Source organism: Lepidochelys kempii, chromosome 7, assembly GCF_965140285.1.
Source record: "Lepidochelys kempii isolate rLepKem1 chromosome 7, rLepKem1.hap1, whole genome shotgun sequence".
NCBI lineage: Eukaryota > Metazoa > Chordata > Testudines > Cheloniidae > Lepidochelys > Lepidochelys kempii.
In genome coordinates, this window is record NC_136386.1 from 125,414,502 (window position 1) to 125,438,882 (window position 24,381).

Below are 24,381 nucleotides of genomic sequence, written 5' to 3' on the forward strand. Positions count from 1 at the left end.
GGAAGCATGTCCTCTGGAATGGTGGCCGAAGCATGAAGGGGCATACGAATGTTTAGCATATCTGGCATGTAAATACCTTGCAACGCCAGCTACAAAAGTGCCATGTGAACACTTGTTCTCACTTTCAGGTGACGTAAATAAAAGCAAGCAGCAGTATCTCCCATCAATGTAAACAAACTTGGTTGTCTTACCCCGATTGGCAGAATAAGAAGTAGGACTGAGTGGACTTGTAGGCTCTAAAGTTTTACACTGTTTTGTTTTTGAGTGCAGTTATGTAACCAAAAAAAAATCTGCATTTGTAAGTTGCACTTTCACAATAAAGTGATTGCACCACAGTTCTTGTATGAGGTGAACTGAAAACTACTATTTCTTTTATCATTTTTATCATATACAGTGCATATATTTGTAATCAAAAATAAGAATATACAGTGAGCCCTGTGCACTTTGTGTTCTGTGTTGTAATTGAAATCAATATTGCAAATGTAGAAAAACATCCAAAAATATTTAATACATTTCAATTGGTATTCTATTGTTATAAGTGTGATTAATCGCAATTAATTTTTTTGAGTTAATCGTGTGAGTTAACTGCAATTAATTGACAGCCCTAATTTGAATAGTCTCCTTCTCTACCAAAGGGGGAGAGTGAATCTAGGTCTCCCACACCCCAGGTGAGCGCTCTAACCACTGAGCTATGGGCCTCCCTCACTGCCATGTTGAAGCTGCTCCCCTGTGGCTGCATAATGAAAGTGTCATTGGTGCTGGACTCAGGGAGCTGGACCCAGGGTACCCCTGCTCCTACATCGTGCCCAAACCAGTGGGCTATAGTGGCATTTCTACTCTCTCTGGCCCAGTGGAACAGCTACTGTGAGACAAAGCAAGCGAGAGCACACCTAGTCAGTGGTTAGGGCACCCACTTGGGAGGTGCAGACCCCGGGTCCAGTCCCCCTGCTCCACTCTGATTATGCAGCCACAATGGTACAGCTTCAGTGGGAGAGACTGCGGGAGCCTCACTCCAGACTAGCTCATAGCCCAGTGGTTAGAGCTCTCACCTTGGGGATAGGAGACCCCTGCTCAAAGCCTTTCCCTCCCTCTGGCAGGGAGGAGGTAATTGAATCTGCCCACATCCCAGGCAAGTGACCTGAACACAGCCACCAGCTCCTCATTCTTCTAGATTTTAAATGATTCCAAGGCCAGAAGAGATCATTGTGATCATCTCTGACCCTAACATAGGCCAGAGAACACCCCCAAAATAATTCCTAGAGCAGAGCTTTTTGGAACACATCCCATCTTGATTTAAAAACGGTCAGTGATGGAAAATCCACCACGACCATTGGTAAATTGTTCCAGTTGTTAATTATTCTCACCATTAAAATTTACACCTTATTTCAGTCTGAATTTGTGTAGTGTGACAAAGTTCCTGCTCTACCTTGGTGAGTCTTGCACTTATTGGCGGATTTGCTCACCTTGGAGCTTCATGGCAGCCCTCAGCTTGGCCGTTTTTCTGAATTCACAGTCCAGGTCAACTCCTCCTGTGTCTGACCAGGAGTTGGGAGGATTTGGGGGGAACCTGGGCCTGCCCTCTATTCCGGGTTCCAGCCCAGGGCGCTGTGGAATGCAGCTGTCTAGAGTGCCTCCTGGAACAGCTGGGGGACAGCTACAACTCCCTGGGCTACTTCCCCATGGCCTCCTCCCAACACCTTCTTTATTCTCACCATAGGACCTTCCTCCTGGTGTCTGATAATGCTTGTCCACCTCAGTCCTCCAACAGTCCGAGTTCTCACTCTCAGCTCCTAGCGCCTCTTGCTCCCAGCTCCTCACACGCACCCCAAAACTGAAGTGAGCTCCTTTTTAAAACCCAGGTGCCCTGATTAGCCTGCCTTAATTGATTCTAGCAGCTTCTTGATTGGCTGCGGGTGTTCTGGAGACAATTAAGACCAGCTGATTAGAAGGTTCCTGATTGTTCTGGAACCTTCCCTGTTACCTTACCCAGGGAAAAGGGACCTACTTAGCCTGGGGCTAATATATCTGCCTTCTATCATGCTCCTATAGCCATCTGGCCCGACCCTGTCACAGCAGCTTCAGCTTCCAAGCCTTGGATCCTGTTGCAGCTGGGGCTGAGCCATTCAGACAGAAGAACGCCCCGGGCAGTGCAGCCTGAATTTTGTCATATTGTTAATTTCCTCATTAAAAAGGGCTAAAGCTCAGGAAGGGGGTGAGGTTTTAACCCTAGAGAATGTGAGAAAGGTGCCTGTACAGAGCCCCATCCCAGCCCTGCGTGCCCTGACAGTAGTTTAATATAATCTGTACATATGAAAATAGCCACCTACCACTCTATCCCCACACAACAAAATGTCACCTAGTGAGTAAAATTAAAAATATGCCACAGCTCTCCCCGCAGCCTGAGCAGACAGACGACCTGCTGGGCATGCTGCAAAGGCTAGCAGGTTCAGGGTCCTTTGGACCAAGGATGAATGGGAGTGAATCCCAGAGCCACGGAGTCCTTGACGTGTCGGCAGCTTCTTCTCAATCTGATCTCTGCAGTTGACATTTCCGGTAATGAGATGCTCAAAACTATACATGACGGCGTGAGTGTGACCTCACCACAGCCCTTTCCCTGATGCCGGCTGTGAGACCTCTGCAGACACAGCCTAAAATATCACTGTTTTTTTGCTGCCCATAATGCATTGCAAGTACATACCCCTATTTGATGTCACCTATCAAACCTCAGGACTGCCATTGTTTTCCAAGTATCTGATCTGCTTACCCTTAAATATATCTGCATGAACCCACAGCCCCTTCCAAGAGAAGGTATGTCAAGGGGATGGGCCATATAGAATCAGTTATGGGAGATTAAAGAGTTTCCTATCCAGAGAGGAGAACCCTCTGCAGATGGTATGACTGCTCCTTTGTCAGGAGAAGGCATCTACACAGCTTATTGGATTCTTCCCCACTTTTGCATTTTAAAAAGTTATCCCAGAGCTGAATACATTTCCTCCACCCAGAGATTCTAGTCAGAGCACTTCCAGGATTCTCGTCTCTCTTTCTCTGTGTCTATTGTACACGTGCATAAACAGTCACATCGTCATATGAGACAAGTGAAGACTGAATCTTATGGGTAAAAACCAGATGTTTCCCAATCTTCCTTAACAAAGTTATATATTATATATAGCTCTTCAATGGATTTATAGCCAATGAAGGGATGTTACTACATTAACTCATGGAGGGGGTGGATGATAAAAACTGGAAAGGAAGAGCCAGACAAGGCTAAGAGAAGCTATCCAGAGGGCTGCAACTGGAGAAGCATGACGAATGGGCAGCACGGTTTTAAAGGGCTCCAACAGAAAGGCAGATTGCCTGGCTGGGAGTGATTGTCCGCAGCTGGAGCATCGCACAAAGACCATCTGGTATTTCTTAAATGTGCTTTCCCCAGGTGATCTGATTCTTGGAATGCCCCAGCAGAGAGAAGAAATAGAGGGACTGTGAGACTGGGCCTTATTTCCAACGTTCCCCTAATTAGTTAATGGAATCTTGTTTGAATCAGTTTCAGTTTCTCCTCTGAATCCACTGCTCTCGCTGCCTTTTCAACAGAAAACTGTCGACTTAATTCCTAACGTTTTTTGTTTGTGTGTTCTAAGTAATTCAATAACTGTGCCTTTTAGCAAAAACAACCAGGCGTCCTTTTGCACCTTAGAGAGTAACAAATTTATTTGGGCATAAGCTTTTGTGGGCTAGAACCCACTTCATCAGGTTTGATAATAAAAGTAAATGTGTTCATCTCTAAGGTGCCACAAAGACTCCTCGTTGTCTTTGCTGATACAGACTAACACGGCTGCTCCTCTGAAACCTGTGCCTCTTAGCACAGTGGCCCAACAGCGCTGACAGGTCAAAAATGTCCCAAACTTCAAAGCCAACTTCCCTTTGATTGTCACCCCACTTGTGTCTTTCCAAGGCCACTTTCAGCCACAGCCTCCTGTATATTTTCCACAGAGATCCTATTCCTCGGTCCCAGCTAGTTTGTCACAATGCAGACAAGTCGATAACTGTCTGGTTATTATGACTGAGATCCAGTCTGAAACTGGCATGTAAGATCTGAGAGCTTCTGAAAGAGCAGAGTGGGGAATACATGCGAGTCTTTGATCAGGAATCTATTTTCCAGGATTATTATCCTTTTTTTGATGAAGTTCTTTCAAGCTCTCCAGGTTAATTGCTCCAGACACACCAACAGTCTTGTGCTGGAGACAGAGAACATTGCCATGTTACTAGTGCAAAGGCAGGCATCGTGGTTCAGAGCTTACCAATGAGATTGTTCTTCTGACTGAATTAGTCGGATCAGAATCATGCCAATGAAGAGAGGACCAACTGAAAGCTGCAAATAATAAATGTACAGATGGAAAAATGGTTTAGAGTCAGTAGAAGGAGAACAAATCCTTGGAACCAAACTGCATTCCCACCAGCAGGCAGTGCCCCCACAGAGCAGCAGAGCTTAGAAGGAAGCCCCATCATCCAAACTGAAAGATTATCCAGATCACTCCTGCCAAACCAAACTCACCAACTGTTGCTTCTTCCCTTTCTTCTGTTTTTACTATGCAGCAAGCCCAGCCATAAAGCATGGCTGTCATCAGACATGTAACCCTCAGGCCACAGATGAGAGAATGAGCCCCACATACACAGACTCACTGGGCTCCCAGGAGGTTTCAAGCAGCAGATGAAAATTGTTCTTGTTATTTTTCCATAGTGAGGTTGGTTTCTACCACTTTAGAACAGGCTGGTATATGGGTTTGGAACAACTGTCACCACTCTTGGAGCAAGTAACAGCTACTAAAGGCTTGTGTATTCTGGAAGTGACTGTGCAACATCCAAACCAGCAGCAGGCATTCACACCTCGGAATCCCAAAAGAAAAGTAAAATCTGCAAGCCCAGCAAAGGCACCTTCAGTCCTGGCCTCAGTGCAGAGCTGAGCTCTGCAAATACATCACTGAGATCTGTGCACCCAGCATTCCATAAACTCTCCCTAAATGGAACAGCTCAGAACATCATCACCTCCTGGATAAGTACTTGCCCTTGCATGGTAGGTGCATTCCATACTCCAAGATTCTGACATATAAACCTAATAAAAAGATAACATTTTATTCTGACTGCCACTAAAAACAATGAACCATCCTCTGCATAATACATGAAAGCAGGGCTTAATGTGTAATGAAAGAGATGCCGGGACTCCAGCAATTAAGTACTGGGGCTCAAGCAATTTTTTTACATTCATAACTGATGAGCAAGTTCAAAGATGCCAGGGCTCTGAACTGCCAAGCCTAGAGGTGTTGGGGCTCGGCCCTGGCAAGCCCTGGCACAAATTAAGCACCGCATAAAAGCACAAGGATGCAGCCAAGAGCTGTGAAACACTGCGTGCACACCCAGCGTTATGAATGCACCTCAATCCTGACCTGCAGCAGGCTCTGCTCTTCTAGACTTCTCCTGCTCAGAGATAACTAAGAATACCAAACTAAGTAATATTCTACATCTAGGCAGCAAATTTATTTATATTCACTACCTTCACACAATATTAATAGGACAAGCATTAAAAACATTTCTTTTAAATGCTAATGTCAGTGAGTTAATGTGTTTGGCCCCAGCAGGCTATCTCCTCTGAACTATATTTGCTGTATAAGTGATAGTGAATTTACTCTATACCACGTTTGCTCAGACCCCAGTAGGGATTGGATATCCTCTGAAGACGTATCAAAGCGTTACTGGTATGGGAGAGATTCTTAACTAGCTGCATGCGAGAGGTTTGGGCATTCAGCTGAAAAGGCTCATCCCCTTCACAGGATTAAAGGAATCCTTTGGAATGGCCCAACTTCACCAGACAGGCCCCTGAGTGCAACTCTTGAGAAATGTAATGGTGGTGTGGACCACAGCACAGGGCAAGGAACATAGTTTCTCGGCTCCTGTCACGTGCTGCGTGAGTTCATGGGACTGTATAACCCTTTCTAGTGATCATTTAAAATATGTAACAAATGATAATGGAGTCAAAAGAATGTCACCACATCCAGCAGACTAACCATCACTCCTACGGAAACCCGGACAGACTGTAAATGGGCCCCTGGATGTCAGGCGTGTGGTCTAGCTCAGCCCTCTTAGCCCCAGTTGAACCAGGGAAGGGCGGAGTATGGAGCTGGCTATGTTGCCGGGAGGAACTTGTTTGGTAGACATGCTGGGGATTTCATGAAACAAGCGGTAAATCTCCCTGAGAGTGTCTCACAGCTTTAGACAGTAAGTGTATGTGTGACAGAGGCTAGTTGCAGCACCCTGAGCACTGAAGTTGCTGCACCACCATGAAGGCTGCAGGGTTAATTGGAGCCAATCAACTTACTTCTCGTGGGGATTACTAACACGTGGTGGCATAGGCACCAAAGTCTTCTGGCGCTGGTGGGTGCTCGATCCCGCTCTGCCCCCTCCCACCCGCATTCCAACCCCCTTCCCAAATCCCTGCCCCCACCTCCTCCCCTGAGCGCCCCACGTTCCCGCTCCTCCCCCCTCCCTCCCGGAGCCGGCTACAGCTGTTTGGTGGTGGAAGCGCTGGGAGGTAGGCAGAGGAGCAGGGACGCGGTGTGCTCAGGGGAAGAGGAGGAGGTGAGGTGAGGTGGGGCGGGGAGGGGAGGGGAGCTTGGCTGCCAGTGGGTGCAGAGCACCCACTGATTTTTCCTCGTGGGTGCTCCAGGCCCAGAGCACCCATGGAGTCGGTGCCTACGCTTGGTGCTAATTACTGGGCTAATTACACAATTTGTTCAGTAACTGGGAGGAACAGGAAGCCAGGGGAGGCTCAGAGGGTGAGCTGGGTGGAAGTCTCCTCCTGCTGTATACCTGTGCTAGGTCCTGCCCTGTGCAAAACCAGAGGGCACGTGGTGGAGAAACAACAGCCTGCGTGTTTGTGACTGACCGGCAAGGCAGCACTGCTCGCAAGTAGCTGAAGAAGCAGCCTATGACGTACAACACACAAGGGATTGCTCCCAACCCAATGGAACTCTATTCTACACCTCATTATAATGGATAAAGGTGAATGAACCACTGGACTGGAAGTTGGTGGTTGCCTAGGGAGCGGTGATCATAATCCAATTACTCAATATGGGCAAACAGAGGACAGTCCCAACTAGTTTATATATGTACTTGGTGCTTCAAAAAGGCTAATTGCCCAAAGATGAGGAAATTTATGAGGAAATTGATTGGGAGTAAATTTTTAGATAATGTGAATGAAAACTGGGAGTTCTTTAAGAAGAATTTATTACATGACCAAAAAACATGATTCCATAATCAAGGGGGTGGGGAGAAAGACAGCTTTGGCAAAAAGTCCATCCTGAGTCAGGGGCAAAGTGAAGGTAGTAATTACAAATAAAAATGACATATATAACAAATGGAAAAAGGGATAAGTGGATAGCAATTAATATAAACCAGAAGTTATAAGTGCAGAAAATTGATAAGGGAAGCCAAGGAAATCAGAGAAAAAGCCATACCTGGTAGGGTTAATAAGAGGGTTTTTTAAAAATATGCTGGGAACAAAAGGAACCCTAGAAATGGTATAGGCTTCTTACCAGATTGAGATGGTAAAAGGGTTCAATAATATCTCTATTCTATATTTGGAAAGAAGTAGGGCGATGTACGTATGTTACAGTAGGATGATGAAATACTGAGGAGGATGTCAGACAGCATCTATTAGGGATAAACGTTTTTAAATCAGCAAGCCCTGACAATTTGTACCTAAGAGTCCCAGCAGAGGTGGCTGAGGCGATCTCTGGCCCACTGATAATTTTTGATAAGTTGGAATGCCAGGGAAATTAGAGCAGGCTGCTAACGGCATGGCCAATATGCAAGAAGAGCAGGCATGATGACCTGGTAATTATAGGCCACTTAGCCTGACATCAGTGCGGAGCGAAATAACGGTGAAGATGTGATAGGATTCATAGAATCTCAGGGCTGGAAGGGACCTCAGGAGGTCGTCTAGTCCAACCCCCTGCTCACAGCAGGACCCGTCCCCACCTAATTGATAAATAGGGCCCTACTAAATTTGTGGCCATGAAAAATGTGTCATGGACCGCGGAATCTGGTCTTCCCCCATTAAATCAGGTCTTTTGTGTGCCTTTACCCTGTACTACACAGATTTCATGAGGGAGGCCAGCGTTTCTCAAACTGGGGGGCCTGACCCAAAAGGGAGTGGGGGGGGTCCGCAAGGTTATTTTAGGGGGCGTCACGGTATTGCCACCCTTACTTCTGCAATGTTGCCGTCAGAGCTGGGCGGCCGCAGAACAGCAGCTGTTGGCCAGGCGCCCAGCTCGGAAGGCTGCGCCCCCCAAGAGCAGGACTGAGGTAAGGGGGGCAACACCCTACCGCGTCGCCCCCCCCCCCGCGCTGCTGCCATCGGAGTGGGCGGCCGGGCAGCGGCGGCTGCTGGCCGAGGGCCCAGCTCCAAAGGCAGCAGCGCGGAAGGGAGGGTGGCGATCCCAGACCAGGCCTTCCTGACTTCTGCGCGGCTGCTGGCAGCGGCGCTGCCTTCAGAGCCGGGCTCCCGGCCCGCAGCCGCCGCTCTCCAGCCGCCAGCTTGGAAGGCAGCGCCGCCCGCAGCCGCCGCCGCCGCCGCCGCCGCCGCACAGGGTTAAGAGTAGGGGACGCAACGCCCCCTGCAATAACCTTGCAAATCCCCCACCACTCCTTTTTGGGTCAGGCTGCCGACCATTACAACACTGTGAAATTTCAGATTTAAATACCTGAAATCATGAAATTTATGATTTTTAAAATCCTATGGCCGTGAATTTGGTAGGGCCCTACTGATAAAGGATGGAAGTATAATTAATGTCTGTCAACATGGGCTTATGGAAAATAGCTCTTATCAAACAAACCTGACTTCATTCTTTAATGGGATTAAGAGTTTGGTTGACAAAGGTCACTGCGTAAGTCTTAGATTTACTTTACTTTCTACTTTAGTGAGGCACTTGATAGAATACCTAACGACCTTCTGGTTTTAAAATTTGGACTATACAAGATCAGTAGAGCGCACACTCAATGGACTAACAACTGTCTGGCAGATCTCAAAGTAGCCATCAATGAGGAATCATCAAAGGGGGTGTTTCAAGTGCAGTTCCTCATGGATCAGTACTACAACTGACTCTATTCATCATTTTCACCAATGACTTGGAAACAAACATAAAATCACTGTTGATAAAATCTGTAGATGATACAAAGATTGACGTAGTGATAAATAGTGATGAGGACAGGGCAGACATCTGGAGCGATCTGGATCACTTGGTGATCTGCCCATTCAAAGCAAATGTGTTTAATACAGCCAAATGCAAGGTCACACGTCTAGGAACAAGGAGTGCGGGACATACCCAAAGAATGGGGGCCTGCTCCCCACAACTGCCCGCGCGGCTGTTATCATGGCCGGGTTGTGGCAGGAGACCCACACAGGCAGCTGTGGGGAGCAGGTCCCTCCACCTACCCTGAGCGGGAGGCCTGAGGGGTGGGGACACAGGCAGGGGTCTGCTTTCAGCCCCACCCCCACCCTGGGTTGGGGGGCAGGCTCCCCAGATCTGCTCCAGCTTCCAGCTTGGTCTGGGGCGGGGCCTCCAGGGAAAGAGGAGGGCGGGGGCCTCAGGGACTGGGGAAAGGCTCCGATGCCCACTGCTTCCATACATCCCACTGCTCCCATATACCGCACCCCCCACTACCGTCCCACAGCCTCGTCCCCACACACTTTGACGAAGTGGGATTGTTCTTAATGTTTCCTCTGAATACTGTAGGGGTGCCTCAGTTTCCCCTAGGCATTTCTTAAGTCTCTAGGTGGTGGGATAAGGGGGTGTAATGGCTGCAGAGCAAAGGGCCAGGGTACATAAATGGCCGACACTCTGTCTCCTGGCCACTGATGGCCTGGGCCCTTCCCCCCTGCAAGGTGAGAGCTAAAGGGTTGGAGAACAAAGGAATCAGGTGCCCTCCTGGCCCAGGGAAAGGGACAAAGCCCAGAGGAGGAGGGGCTGGAGGGAGTTTCCATTTGGGGCTGGCTGGGACATGGAGTGAAGGGCAGACGTGGTTGTCTGGCTCGCTGCCCCCAAAAATGGACCCAGCTGAGGGGTCCTGTTCTCTGCACCTACAAGCTCTGTGTCAGACCATGTTCCTGTCGTCTAATAAACCTTCTGTGTTACTGGCTGGCTGAGAGTCCCGTCTAACTGCGGAGTTGGGGGGCAGGACCCTCTGGCTTCCCCAGGACCCCGCCTGGGCGGACTCGCTGTGGGAAGCGCATGGGGGGCAGAGGATGCTGAATGCTCAGAGGTCAGACCTAGGAAGGTGGAAGCTGTGTGAGCTGTGTGTCCTGCAGACAGGCTGCTCCCAGAGAGGAGACTTCCCCAGAGTCCTGCCTGGCTTCATGGGGAGCAGTTCCAGAGCATCGCCCAGGGACCCTGTGACACACACATATTACCTCTTCCATATACCGCACCCACCCCACGCACACCCCACTACCACCCCGCACCCCACAGCCTCGCCCCCACACACCACTGCTCCCATATACCGCACCCCCACTACCGCCCCGCACCCCACAGCCTCGCCCCCACACACCACTGCTCCCATATACCACACCCCCCCACGCGCACCCCACAGCCTCGCCCCCACACACCACTGCTCCCATATACCGCACCCCCACTACCGCCCCGCACCCCACAGCCTCGCCCCCACACACCACTGCTCCCATATACCGCACCCCCCATGTACCCCCCACTACCGCCCCGCACCCCACAGCCTCGCCCCCACACACCACTGCTCCCATATACCGCACCCCCCCACGCGCACCCCACAGCCTCGCCCCCACACACCACTGCTCCCATATACCACACCCCCCCACGCGCACCCCACAGCCTCGCCCCCACACACCACTGCTCCCATATACCACACCCCCCCACGCGCACCCCACAGCCTCGCCCCCACACACCACTGCTCCCATATACCGCACCCCCACTACCGCCCCGCACCCCACAGCCTTGCCCCCACACACCACTGCTCCCATATACCACACCCCCCCACGCGCACCCCACAGCCTCGCCCCCACACACCACTGCTCCCATATACCACACCCCCCCACGCGCACCCCACAGCCTCGCCCCCACACACCACTGCTCCCATATACCGCACCCCCCCACACGCACCCCACTACCACCCCGCACCCCACAGCCTCGCCCCCACACACCACTGCTCCCATATACCGCACCCCCCCACACGCACCCCACTACCACCCCGCACCCCACAGCCTCGCCCCCACACACCACTGCTCCCATATACCGCACCCCCACTACCGCCCCGCACCCCACAGCCTCGCCCCCACACACCACTGCTCCCATATACCGCACCCCCCCACGCGCACCCCACAGCCTCGCCCCCACACACCACTGCTCCCATATACCGCACCCCCCACGCGCACCCCACTACCGTCCCGCACCCCACAGCCTCGCCCCCACACACCACTGCTCCCATATACCGCACCCCCCACGCGCACCCCACAGCCTCGCCCCCACACACCACTGCTCCCATATACCGCACCCCCCACGCGCACCCCACAGCCTCGCCCCCACACACATACCCGTACATCCCACACACGCACCACTGCCCTCATGCACCCCACAGCCTCACCCTGATACCACTACCCCCATATGCTCCACCCCCACACACATACCACTGCCTCCATGTACCCCACCCCCACATACACCCCACAGCCTCACCCCACATACATACCACTGCCCCCATATACACCACCCCACCGCCTCACCCCATATGCCCCGCCTATACCAATGCCCCCATAGACCCCCAAACCTACACACCACTGCCCCACTCCACACACAGCCCTTAGGCCACCCTCTCCCCATACACACACAACCCAAAAATACCCCAGAAGCTGATCAAGTTATTTCTCCTGCAAGCTGGGAAGAAAGAGAAAGGCTACTGTTATTTCTGTTAGTAGATCCTGGTGCTGAAAGCCATCCATCCTGGGCCAGAAAACAGCAGAGAACTGTTATTGTAGAAAGATGTATTTTATGTGATGCCCACAAGAAGCTAGACATCAATATTAATCACCATATTTTTTAAGTCCCAGCCTTTCCCAGCTCCCTGTGTGTCTCAGTGTGTCCCGTTTGCTCTCTCTCTCGAATTTAGTTTCTAGGCAACCCTGTGCAGCACACCATCAGCAGCTCACACACACCACAGAGACACGTACGTAACATTTCTGTGGTCCGCTCTATCCATAACCCTCAAAAGCAGGTTCTTCTTTTTTCCAGACTGTGGCTCCCATACGTCTGGCTGTCATTAATAAGCTTGTATACCGGCCATGTCCTTTCAAGCCGTAAGTTCCTAGTCCTGGCAGCCCCAAAAGTAGCACCACAGGGTCCATCAGGTCCCCTGATCTGTCACCTTCAAGGTGAGCAGAGAAGTTTTCATTTCATTTTTTAAAGGAACCAATTAGTGAACACAGCATGAAGGATCCAAACAGGGAGCAGATTCCCCCACCTGGGAGCGGGACACGGACCCAAGGCAAAGCCACTGACTCTCCTATTGCCCAGCCGTGGCTGCAGCACCAGGCTCTCATTTGTTCCTAGGAGAGGAGCACGAAGGGGTGGAGGGACGACAGCGTGAGGAAGGGAAGATGCTAACCTCTCCCTTCCTGAGGGAGGGCCAGACAAGGAATCCCACCAGCCTCCGGTTCCCCAAGGCAGGCACCACACCTTTCACAAGAAGCCCCCCACTACCACCAGTACAATCAGCAAAGGACTTTCCCCTTCCTGAGACACAAGCTCGCCCCTTGAAGGGCCTGGGATAGGGAAGGCCACGTCCTGCCCTTGCCCCAGGACAGCAGGTCACGGATCCACAGGATGGCTGCTATGGCCCTACCTTCTCCTCATTCATCTCCCTTTTGGGAAACCAGGCCCCCAGGCCGAGAGCAGCACAACGTGCTTTGAGAAAAGAAATCCTGCTGCCCTCTCCTCACGCTGCGCTTCCCAGCAGCCTCGTCACCTCTGCCCCCATGACCTAGAACACACGGGGCAATGGCTGGGCAGCCGCTCTGCTGTGATGCTGCCTGGGCCCAGAGTGGGGATGGAGAGCCCAGGGCAGACAGGCTCCTAGCTCCCCGTTCTGTTATTTGTTCGAGAAATGCCTTGCCAGCCTCTTTCTGATTTGCTGGTCTATAGCAGACCCTCACCCCTATTTTCCCCCCTTTTATCTTTACCCGGAGACTTTCAACTGGTCTGCCTCCTACCTCCGTCTGGCCCTCAGAACAGGTGTATATATGCTTGATGCATAATACAACGCCTCCTCCCTTTTCCCCAGCTGTCCTTTCTGAACAAGCTGTACCCCTCTGTAACAATATTCCAGTCAGCAGATTTATCTAGTTAAGTCATTTAACTTACACACTAATACTTCCAGTTCTTCCTGGTTGTTCCCCATACTTCTTCCAGTTGTGTATTGACTTGGGCAGATTACCCATCGACTTCCCTCTTATTGCTCTTACGATCCTATTGGAACGTCCCACCCGGCCATCTAGCCCTCGGTTAAGGCTGTCTTTTTTCTGCTTACCCATGGGCTTTTGTCACGTGACCCCTGAAGCCCTAATTTAACACCCTCCTCACGAGGTTGGCTTCCCCCTTTCAGCCTGGAAATGACTGATCTTGGGCATCTTTGAAAGGGCTTCTTCCTCTGTACATAGGAAGCCGGAACCCTGTGTACCTCCAAAGAGAGGAGCTCTTACCCTGCATGCTCTGCTGAGGCTTCACATACAATACTGGAAGGTGAACAGCCTGGTTAAGGTGAAATTCAGAAGCTACCTTAGGGATGAATCTGGGATGCAGTCACAAAGACACTTCTTCCTTGTGAAAAACGGTGTACAGCAGGTCTGCCATGAGGGCCCCACCCTCCCAGGGGAGTAAGCACCACGAGTAAGGCAACCATCATGGCAGATGGTTCCACTTGGCAGACTGGCATTAAGCATTAGCATGTAGAGGGTCTCCTGCTGTTATGGTTGAGTTGAACACACTGGGAGTAGGCTCTATCTCTATTGGGATATCCATCCAACAGCCATGCTGCCAGGTTGGGAAGCTGGACTGGGGTGGTTTGTCTTGCCCTTATTCAGATAGTAGGCCTGGGAACAGCTGTAGGTAGATGCATGGGCAGGATGCCAGCTGCAGAATGATGGTGAACCAGAACTGCCTTAGCCACAAGGAAGGTCTGAGGATCACTGTGGCCCTGCCAAGCTTGATTTTCCTAAGGACGCAGGGCAGGAGGGGAAGGGAGCTGAGCTGCTCACTGCATCAGGAAGACACCCCCTCTGGACTTGAGACCTGGCCAGCTTGGGAGCAATAAAGCAGGCACTTTTTGTTCCACTGGGTTCCAAAGAGATCTTACAATGGGCCACCCCTTTGGTGAAAGATTTGCTGCACTGTCAACAGGTGGAGTTCCCCCTTGTAATCCCTGTACAAGCACCCGCAGCAGCTGGCTGCTAGGGAGTTCATTACCCCGGAACGGGAACTGCGAAAGCGTGTTCTGATGCTGGATGCACCAGTTCCAGAGCTGGCCCATCTTCCTGCAGAATGGAATGGATCTCGCTCCTCCCTGCTTGTTTATACACTAGGCAGAGATCATGTCGCCTGATCTGACCTGAACACGCATGGACCAGGCAATGTGTAGAAATATCTTGCATGCCTTGTGGACTGCACAAAGCTCAAGCAGGTTGATGTGCATCCTGGATTCCTGCAGGGACCAGGAGCCTTGGGCTATCTGGTCATGTAGATGCACTCCCTCTCCCAATAGAGAGGCATCCTTGATAAGTGTTCTTGGAGGGAGGGAGAAAATGAAGGGACCACTGTGGCACCTTCAGCCACAGCAGACTGCATGGAACTCAGTTTACGGACAGATGGCAGGCAAAGTCAGATCACCCAGGAATTGAACCTATGTGGGCAGAGCGCCCACTGGATATTCCATACCTAGGGGCTAGCCCATTTAACCATCCCTACCAGAGTAAATCTGTGTCCAATTCGATCTTGCTTGGTGACCAAGCCCCTAACAAAGAGCTGTGCAGAGCAAAGAACCCCCTCAAATACATTCTATGTGTTTGGATTCTGAAGATAAGGAAGGTCCCTCTACCACAGATGTCCGACCCTCGCAGCCCACTCCAAAAAGACAAAATCTATCACAGAGAAGGGAAATATTTACACACGTTAGTCTAGCTCCAGTTAAATATTATGCTTAGCTGTCTGGAGTCTGTGTTCTCAGGCTATGTCTATGAAATCAAAGATTAAACTTCATAACAATTATGAAGCTACGCTGCTCAAATTCAAAGGGAGTTAAAGGCCATTAAAATAGTTTTACTGCTGGTATTAAAGTGAAATTACTCCGTCTCCTCCAGGACACCTGGAGCCGAAACCTTCTGAACTTTCCTATCAACTCACACGGAAAGGCTACGAGCAGAACTGATCACTAAGGCAGCACCTCTGTGAGCAAAGCCTGAGAGCGCTTTGAAGCAGCCTGGGAAGGAGGGGGAGCCTCTTCTCTCAGGAAAATGTGTTTAGTGGAAAGTAAGCAACTTGTCAGGAGAAAAGCGGACAATGCTGATTCCAACAGTTGTACTGGGAACAAACCACCAAGCGGATTAGGTTACCGAGAACGAGAAATGGCTCTGACAAGCCCACGTAAATGCCGGGCTTTCAGGGACAATGTGTGCTTCAGCCACATTTGCAGCCTTGGCGCCACAGGCCCTGGGGGCAAATCTCACTGCCAGTGCCCGCTGCCCCTTTGCGTGGGGTCCCAGGGGCACTACCAGACCCAGGACAGCCAGTGCGTCCGGGGGCCCTGAGCTCACTGCCAGCTCCAGCCGTTTGAGTTACAGGGCTGGGAACTGACAGCAAGATGGCAACAGAGAGGGGTCTGGGCCTCTTTACAGCCCCCCACCTTTTCTGGAGGAATTTTATTTTTTGAGGGGGAGGGGGCGTTCAGGCTGGGAATACACCAGGGGGCACAGACTGCACCAGTCTCCGCTGCCTTCTCTCTGCCTTCCACCCCGGAGAGTCTACCAGACCCACCACAGCCAGGGGCCATCCTCAGCCACCCCATTGGGGCCTGCAGCGTCCCAACAGCTGAGGGCCTCCTTCACCCTCCCCAATAACGGGGGTGGGAGGAAGGGCTCTGCAGCCCTGGCTTGATTTAATTAATTCCTTCTTGAAGTGTCTTTGGTTTATTCTCCTGTGGTGATAGAGAGATCACTGTGGGCTGCTGGGGTCCCTCTTCTCTACCCCTCATTGCCTGGAGACCTGAGCCCTTCATAAGACTTTTAATGTGTGTCCATAACATGGCAACCCCTTCTGTCTCTCGAGGTACTACTCCCAAGCTAATGCAAACATTACCAGGAATAGAGCATTGTCTCAGCTCCGTCTGGGCCATTATCATTTTATATTTGCTCTTTAATATTTACTGGGTTCATGCAAAGTGCATGCTCTGAGCGGGGAAAAAGAAGAGCCGCAGCTTAGATCCAAATTTAGTAATTGCTGCAGCCCCATCTGACACGGATGGTTAACAGGGAGATCTCTACAACACTTCACTTTCCACTGCATTCGGCATAGCGACCTGGCCCCCCGTGTACCAGGCACCCTGGAGCTGCCACCTACAAGAGTCTTCACAGCCCCTCTATCACACTCAGCAAATCCCATATACCCAGACACTCAGCATTGCTGGTAGAACAACTGAGGAGACACGCTCAGGCTACAGAGCCAGGCATGTTGACTCAGTTTGGTTTCCGAGCCACTCCACAGTGAAGGCTGCAGCTCCTATGTGCTATTTGTAACACAAAGCAAAAAAGAATTTGAAAAATTGAATTTGAGTGTCACTATTGATGCTGTTCGTTTGCCTTTTTCTTGAGTTGTTCCCACTGAAATGCTTACATTTAAAGGAAACTTTTGTGTTGGCTTTTGGTTTTGCAAACCCTGTTTTTTGGAAAACTTCTGTATCAGCCCACTGTGACCTGACAGGGTTTCTTTAATCAAAGGGAGGAGACACTTCTCAGACTTTCCTTTCCTAAGCCAGGTAGATGTTTGTTGGCACAGTACTGGAGTGTCAGCTGGCTTTCGAATACCTACTAGCTAGCCATGGTTCCTGGGGCCAGAGCTGACCTTGCAGCCTTACCTGTTACCGTGAGGTTGCTGTAGGTGTTTGAGAACTGCTCCTTCAACAAAACCAAATGCATCTGAGCTGCCTTTTCTCGCTGCAGTTCCAACATAATGTCTGGGTGCTGGGCAATCTTACAGCCTTTCTGCTTATCCAGGGCAATGTCGCTGCGGACAATGTCTAGAGGGAGAGGAAAGAGAGAAAAAGGGAGACGGACAAAACTCAGCTTTCAGTTCCACCCAAAGGAGCCAGATGCTTGACTCTGAACCAGCCAACACTACAACCAATAAACATTACCCGATCATACAAAATGCAAGCCAAGGGGCAGCCTTTCTGGGGCCCATCCACCCCATTTACCTTCTTAGCTCAAGCCCTAGATCATCTGCAGACCTCACTTCTTATCTCCCGCTAGAATGTCAAGCCACTCTCTCTAACGCAGCAGCCTATCCCACCCCCCTTGGAGTGGCTGGCCCCCTGGCAGTTTATCACTCTAACTCATAATTATTACCCTTCCTTCACTGGAAAGTTTTGTCTAAAGTCTCCCAATGTTTATATCATGTCTCCTTGTTTCTGGTTTCTTTGCCAGCGATAACTACAGTGAGCTAAATGCCTCCTTGGTGTAAGGCCACTGCTTTCCCTTACCACCAGATACACCAGGGAGGGATTCGGCTCAACGTCTCTGCTCCAGCACTATTCATCCTTATTGCAACTTTCAAACCTTGGATTAAACCTGTACAGAGTATAACCCTGGGAACAGCTCCCTTGGCACCTTCCCATCCTTGCTCCCCGCACATCAAGAATGCAGAGCTGACGCTTCGTTAGCCCTTTGTTTCCCTCCATATCAATACTGTATGGGTCATATTGTTGATCATGACATAGTCTTCCCATCACACACACCCACAAAACGACTTGCCTGCTGTGGAGACTTGGAAGCAAAGGGAAAGGAAAAAGAAGAAGAGAAAAATAAGCTATATAGCTTCTCCTACGTGCTTCCGGACAGGGGGAGAAAGTGAAAATGCAGGTCTCTGTGTGGACCACTTGCCGAGCTGAGTTACCTCATAATGCACTCGGATACCACAGGTTCAGCCCACCTAGCTCGCTGGCCATTACAATAAGCCAGGAAAGCTGGAGATTCTTGCAGTGTTACAGACGGCTGTGTTTTACTCGGTCTATTTTTTATCTTATCAAACGCACAGTCCTTTCCAAAAATAAAGCCCTGTAGGGTGGCACCTTTGGATCCCAAGGAGCTTGTGTTCTGATCCACTTGTTGGTCTAGCAGAATGTGTCCCCTACTACTATTTACTCTGCAATTCCCGTACAGCTTTACAGATTGCATATCAGAAGCACCAGGTGGTCAGAGCGGAGAGCCTTCCCTGTACCCCTGCCCTTATCTTGCAGTGCTAGATACCATTGTTTGCTTAGTGCCCTAGTGTTTCCGGTAGGGTCATTACATGCAGACTCTGCCCAGCCTGTAGCCATCCCATTTTGTACTGGGCGTGACTGCAGGCCTTGGACAGGTAACCATGCAGCTTTGGGATCCAGCTTATTGACATTTGGCAGAGTTGTGCCCCGAGAGCTGCTGTGATCTTCCCTGTCCAACTGCAGAAGAGCAAGGATAGGGGATGGCTGCCTTTGCAGCCTCATTCCATCCTGTTCCAGGACCCTGTGGCAAGCCATCCAGGGGTTGCGATCAGAGTGCAAGGGATGGACTGGCTGGGGGCACACCTTGGCCCTTCAGTGCCCCACCTCTCTGCCAGGAATTAAGGTGGGAAGGGGGGGGAGGGTCCTGACGGTTTGCGGATCTATCAGGTTTCCTGTGGCTCACTCCACAGAAGTTTAACTGGGGCAAAGTTTGCACAATGTGGGGAACCTCAGAGTTTTACCCCCACCCTCTGCTCCCCCTGTAGTCCCTTCCTGCAGGAGCCTATTGCTCCTCAACCCCTATTCAGAAGAACCAATTGAACCTGTTACTCTTCATGTTGATGTTTTCCAGCTAGAGTTCAACTGTGAGCCCAGCACTGTGCAGATCTCAGGCCACCACCAATATCAGGAGGCAAACCCAGCTGTGCAGAGACCTCTCTGGGGCCCCAGGCCTGCCATGCTGTGCACCCAAGCCATCTTGTCCTCTGACCACCCAGGCTCACAAGCTAAGCAAGATGGGGCTCACATTAGTGCTTGGATGGAGAGCTACAAGGGACACAGGGGTGCTGAAGGAAGTGGTGCTGGTTACTCATGAAAGGGGCCATCTTCCCTCCAAATCAGCACCGAGTCCCCAGCGGTGGCAGGGCGCTAGGAGGTGCCATCTCTCGACAGAGCTCTAGTTCACTTTTGGTCAGTGGAGATGCGTCTCCACTTCCTCCTGTGCCACCTGCCCTCTAAGCTTCCTGGGCACCGGGAGGATGCAGAGCTCCCTCAGGGCTGGCAGGATGCCTGCACGCTCCCGGGTCCCTGGCAGCTTTTCTTGCTTGAAGGAGACACGGAGGATCTCCATTTTCACAGGGTCAGGCGCCCCTTGTGAGACTTTGTCTGCCAGGGGGCAGGGATCAGTTCTGGAGATGTTGGATTGGAATTGCTCCTCCAGGGCTCCTGAGCTGTGGCCCCATGGAGGAAACTCTGGAGAGCCAAGTAGCAGTCTCTGGTCCTGATGTAGGCCCTGGTCACGGGCTGCGGGCCATGGCCAGGCAAGCACTGCAGGCACTTTAGCTGCCAGGCACAAAGACTCCTCCATTACCAGCCTGCACCCTTCCCCAAGGGCCCCAGACCCCTGCTGCTGTGACCCCCCCGCAACTGTCTCCTGCTCCCTAACTCTTCACAGGAACCCCATGATCCCCTGGGACCCCATCCCCTGCCTGTGACCCCTACCCGCAACTGTGTCCTACCCCTAAACTCCCCCCAGGGACCCCACCCCTGCCCGTGACTCCCGATCCTCAAGCGTCTCCTACCCCTAAACTCCTTACAGGGATCCCCCACTCCCTGCTTGTCATCCCCACCCTCAACTGCCCCATCCCCTCCCTCCACTCAGAAACCCCCATTCCCTACCTGTGAGCCCCATTCCCCCAATGCCTTCCACCTCCACCCACACCCTAGGGCCCAACGCTTTCCCCTGTAGCCCTCCCACCTGACCCCAGCCCCCACCCGGACCCAACCCAGAGCACTGTGGCCCCACAACTGCCTTCTGCCCCAGCTGCCACGGAACCTTCCCCCTCCCGTCCGGCGCCGGAAGAGCCACTGCACTTTCACCATGCTGGCCGCTCGCCCAAGCCACCCGGGCGCCTGCCCGCACTCTGCCAGTGCAGGCGAGAGCATGTCCTTCCAGGGCTGGGGTGGACTCCTCTGCCTCGGTGAGCCCCTCTTTGGTTTTGGCGGGCAGCGCTTTGCACAGGCAGGGCTGAGACCAGTGTCCATTGCACGGTAGGCACCAGTCATCCACCTCCTTTCTGCTGGTGGCACAGCTCTAAAACCCGCAACGGCCTGCAGAGACTGTGGGCAAAGGGGTCCTCCTGGGGTGCTCTCCTTGACTCTTCTGATCTGCAGGTGGCTGCCATGTCCCACTAGTGTGTCTACACCTTGCTTTTCAAAGAAGTTGCTTTTTTTCCTCTTCCAGGTGCTTCTGGGAGTTTCCCAGGAATGACATCTCCCAGGGACAAAGTCTCCGGGCTAGGTCACGATCTGGAGGAAGAGTTGGTCAGCCCAAATGGCCAGAGAATGAAAAGTTAAAGTTCTGTGACCACCAGGATCTCACCATATTGCCTGCACGTCTCACTCTTACCAGTACAGTGCCCTAGTGGGTGTAGCTCTTTGCAGAGGAGTTACTTATTATTTCTAGTTTCAGAGTAGCAGCCGTGTCAGTCTGTATCCACAAAAAGAACAGGAGGACTTGTGGCACCTTAGAGACTAACACATTTATTTGAAGTGATCTGTAGCCCACGAAAGCTTATGGTCAAATAAATTTGTTAGTCTCTAAGGTGCCACAAGTACTCCTTTTCTTTTTATTATTTCTAGGACAGCAGCACCTAAAGACCTCGCTCAGGGTTGGACCCCATTGTGCTAGGCGCTGCACAAACTCAGACTGACAGTGCCCACTTCAAACAGGTTCAAATCTAAATGAGTACATCAGTAATTTAGGGGTTTGAAGGATTAGGGAGGCTGTTCAAGGTACTAACATACCCTACATGAAATGCAGGGCAGTTAACGTTTCTGTCCCTTTTTTATGATAAAAAGGCTGCATTGAACCTGCACAAACATGGGGGTTTTGCATTTAACACACATTAATGGACTTGATTTATATTAGACCAACTGCATAAAAGTTAGCGAAATCAGACACAGATTATAGGAGCCCACTGGGAAGCAGCCTCCTGGAGATGGGCAGGCTCGGGTGGGTGGGGGAAGAGGGAGGGGGCTGGCATGCTCACTGCCCATTCAATGGACAGCCTGTGCTAGACAGTCACTTTGCTTCAGTTAAAAAACCCAGCTTGCCCCAGTGTGGCTTGAAAGCTTGTCTCTCTCACCAGCAGAAGTTGGGCCAATAAAAGATATTATCTCACTTACCCTGCCTCCCTGCAAAGAAAGTCATTTGAAGTGCCTTAGACTTTTTATATCAAACAAAACAATTCACTTTGAAGCTGGCTCTCTTTCACCAGTACCCATGGGCAGTCCCCAGCCCTGGGACGTTTGATCGCACAGCTCGTGCGGTGCTACGTGCACTCTGTACAGTAGAATCACTCATGTAACAGCCGCGCAAATGCAGTATGAAGGGAGCACACCCGTGTGGCAGGTCAGGTGATCTGCGGCTGATTACAGGACAAAACTATCCATGCGATTGGGGGGTCACACAAATGATTCATGCATCCGATGAAGTGAGCTGTAGCTCACGAAAGCTCATGCTCAAATAAATTGGTTGGTCTCTAAGGTGCCACAAGTCCTCCTTTTCTTTTTACAAATGAAGGCAAAATCCAAAGGCATACTGTGGCCAGAGTGCCAAATAAAGCAAGAGGGGCTCCTCACAGGCAGTATGTCCTCTCGCCCCAACGTGGTCCTGGTTCCTAGCTCAGTTCCACCAAGATTGAATCATCTCCCTCATGAGAAGGTAACTCCTGCTAGCTGATCCCGGCCATATTCCCCATATGCCTGGCCTATGCTGCACTCCCTGCACTGAGGGCAACAGGTGATGCAGTATCACTCTCGGCAAATAGCCTCCCTGCTCCCTAGCCCCTTGGCAGGGCCTTTGCACCCAAGCACACCTCACGGAGAGTTACTTCTCCGGTAGGAATTCTAGCACCATGCAGCTACCAACATATAGACTGTGACTACACCATGCTGGGGGGCTAAGGAGATGACCAGGAACCTGTGAGGGAGGTATTTGTTATCACTGATTAACGATCAAAAGCAGAGAGTGACCACCCTACACACTGCAACAGAAAACCAAACCAGACCAAATAATGACACAGCTCCTCAGCCACTCTGCCCTACAGCCAGCCTAACAGACCACAGGATGCTGGTGGTGTAGAGCAGGCTAGAGGCTTCTACTGCTCCATCCTCCCTGCAGCCTGCATAGGAGCAAAGGGGCATGGCCAGGAGGGCCCCACATCCCACCTGATGGAACAGCCTCTTGGGGTCATTGGTAGCTGCTGTAAATTAGAACATCCTTCAGGCTCCTCTAATTTCCTCAAGGGAGCCAGACCAGCACACAAGCAGCCCCAGACCAGGGACCATGAAGGAAGCTGAAAGAAACCCTTGTACAAAGGCTGTTTTTGAATTGTTCTGTGTATTCCTTGGCTGTCCCTGGGGATCCGGGCCAATACATCTCTACAAGACTAGAACATTCACAGTTAACAAGTGTCTGCATTAACCATTATCCACAATACACTTGCTATACACTTTCAGTCTTACCATGTGATTTTTTTAAAGAAAACTGTAAAACGTTGTGATGCTCTGTACCTCGAGGCAACACACAGCACCCCCATGTTCATCCTTATAATATGATTGCGTGGTATCCAGTGCAAAGTTTGTCATGTCAGGCGTCTTCGGAAGGCTCATGATGCCCTGAGCAGTGTTGTTACAGCAACGTTATAGTAATGTTATAGGTTATAATTTCATGTATGTAGTTATGAGGTTGAAAATGTACCCTCCTGGCTTAAAATAAGTGCAGGCAAAAACTCTCCAAGAGCACAGAGGCAGTCCACACCTCATCAGGCAGGTATGGGACAAACCCAGCCCAGCCTCACAGGAACAAAGGACACTGGCCTAGGCAGCAACAAAAGAACCTGTTAGACTCTTGAGGGAGACACCCCGCTTCCTTTGGTCAGTTTGGAACTGTGATGAGGTAATGCTCACCTGATTCTGAAAGGGGGGGCAAAGCCAAGAGGGAAGAAACGACATGATAAAAGGGAGAGACATTTGCCATGTTCTTCCTCTCTCTTCCACCTACACCTACAGACACCACCACCAAGTGACTAAAGCGCTGATCAAAGGGGAGAGCCTGGCTGAAGGGCAACCATCCAGCCTGTGGTGAGAAGCATCTAAGTTTGTAAGGACATTGAAAGTGTTAAGATCAGCTTAGAATGCATTTTGCTTTTATTTCATTTGACCAAATCTGACTTGTTGTGCTTTGATTTATAATCACTTAAAATCTGTTTATTCTACCTGAAGCAGTGCGTTTGGTTTGAAGCATGTCAGAAATTCCCCATGGGATAACAAGCTTGGTGCATATCAATTTCTTTGTTAAATTGACAAACTCATATAAGCTTGCAGCGTCCAGCGGGTATAACTGGACACTGCAAGACGGGGGTTCCTAGGGTTGTGTCTGGGACCAGAGAGATTGGCTAGTGTCATTTGGTTACACAATCCAAGCAGCGGCTGGCCAAAAGTGCTCACTCACGTAGCTGGGAGCAGCTTACATGCCAGAGGCTGTGCGTGAACAGCCCAGGAGTGGGGGTTCTCACAGCAGAGCAGGGTAAGGTTGGCTCCCAGAGTCAAGGATTGGAGTGACCTAGCAGATCAACGGTCTGGATAACATGAGAGGGGAACGTCACAAACGCATTAGTTAGAAATGAACATCCCTGTTTATGGAAATTAGTAAGATGGGGCACTGGAAAGTAAAACACCCTTCAGGGATCAAACTTATGTTTGACTGGTCACCAGAGAAACATACGAGTAAACTGCAAGTTGTAAACTATATAAAATATCTAGTTTTTAAAAAGCTCACCACAG

At 50.9% G+C, this 24,381-nt stretch overlaps 1 protein-coding gene across 1 annotated transcript in view; it reads right to left on the reverse strand.

Moving 5' to 3' along the window:
• Nucleotides 1–24,381, reverse strand: part of HPSE2 (heparanase 2 (inactive)) — a 272,331-nt gene that overhangs the window by 225,574 nt on the left and 22,376 nt on the right. Inside the window, exon 3 of the mRNA XM_073354666.1 lies at nt 17,191–17,352. Within this exon, the coding sequence (XP_073210767.1) occupies nt 17,191–17,352 (162 nt within the window). The remainder of the gene's footprint in view (nt 1–17,190; nt 17,353–24,381) is intronic.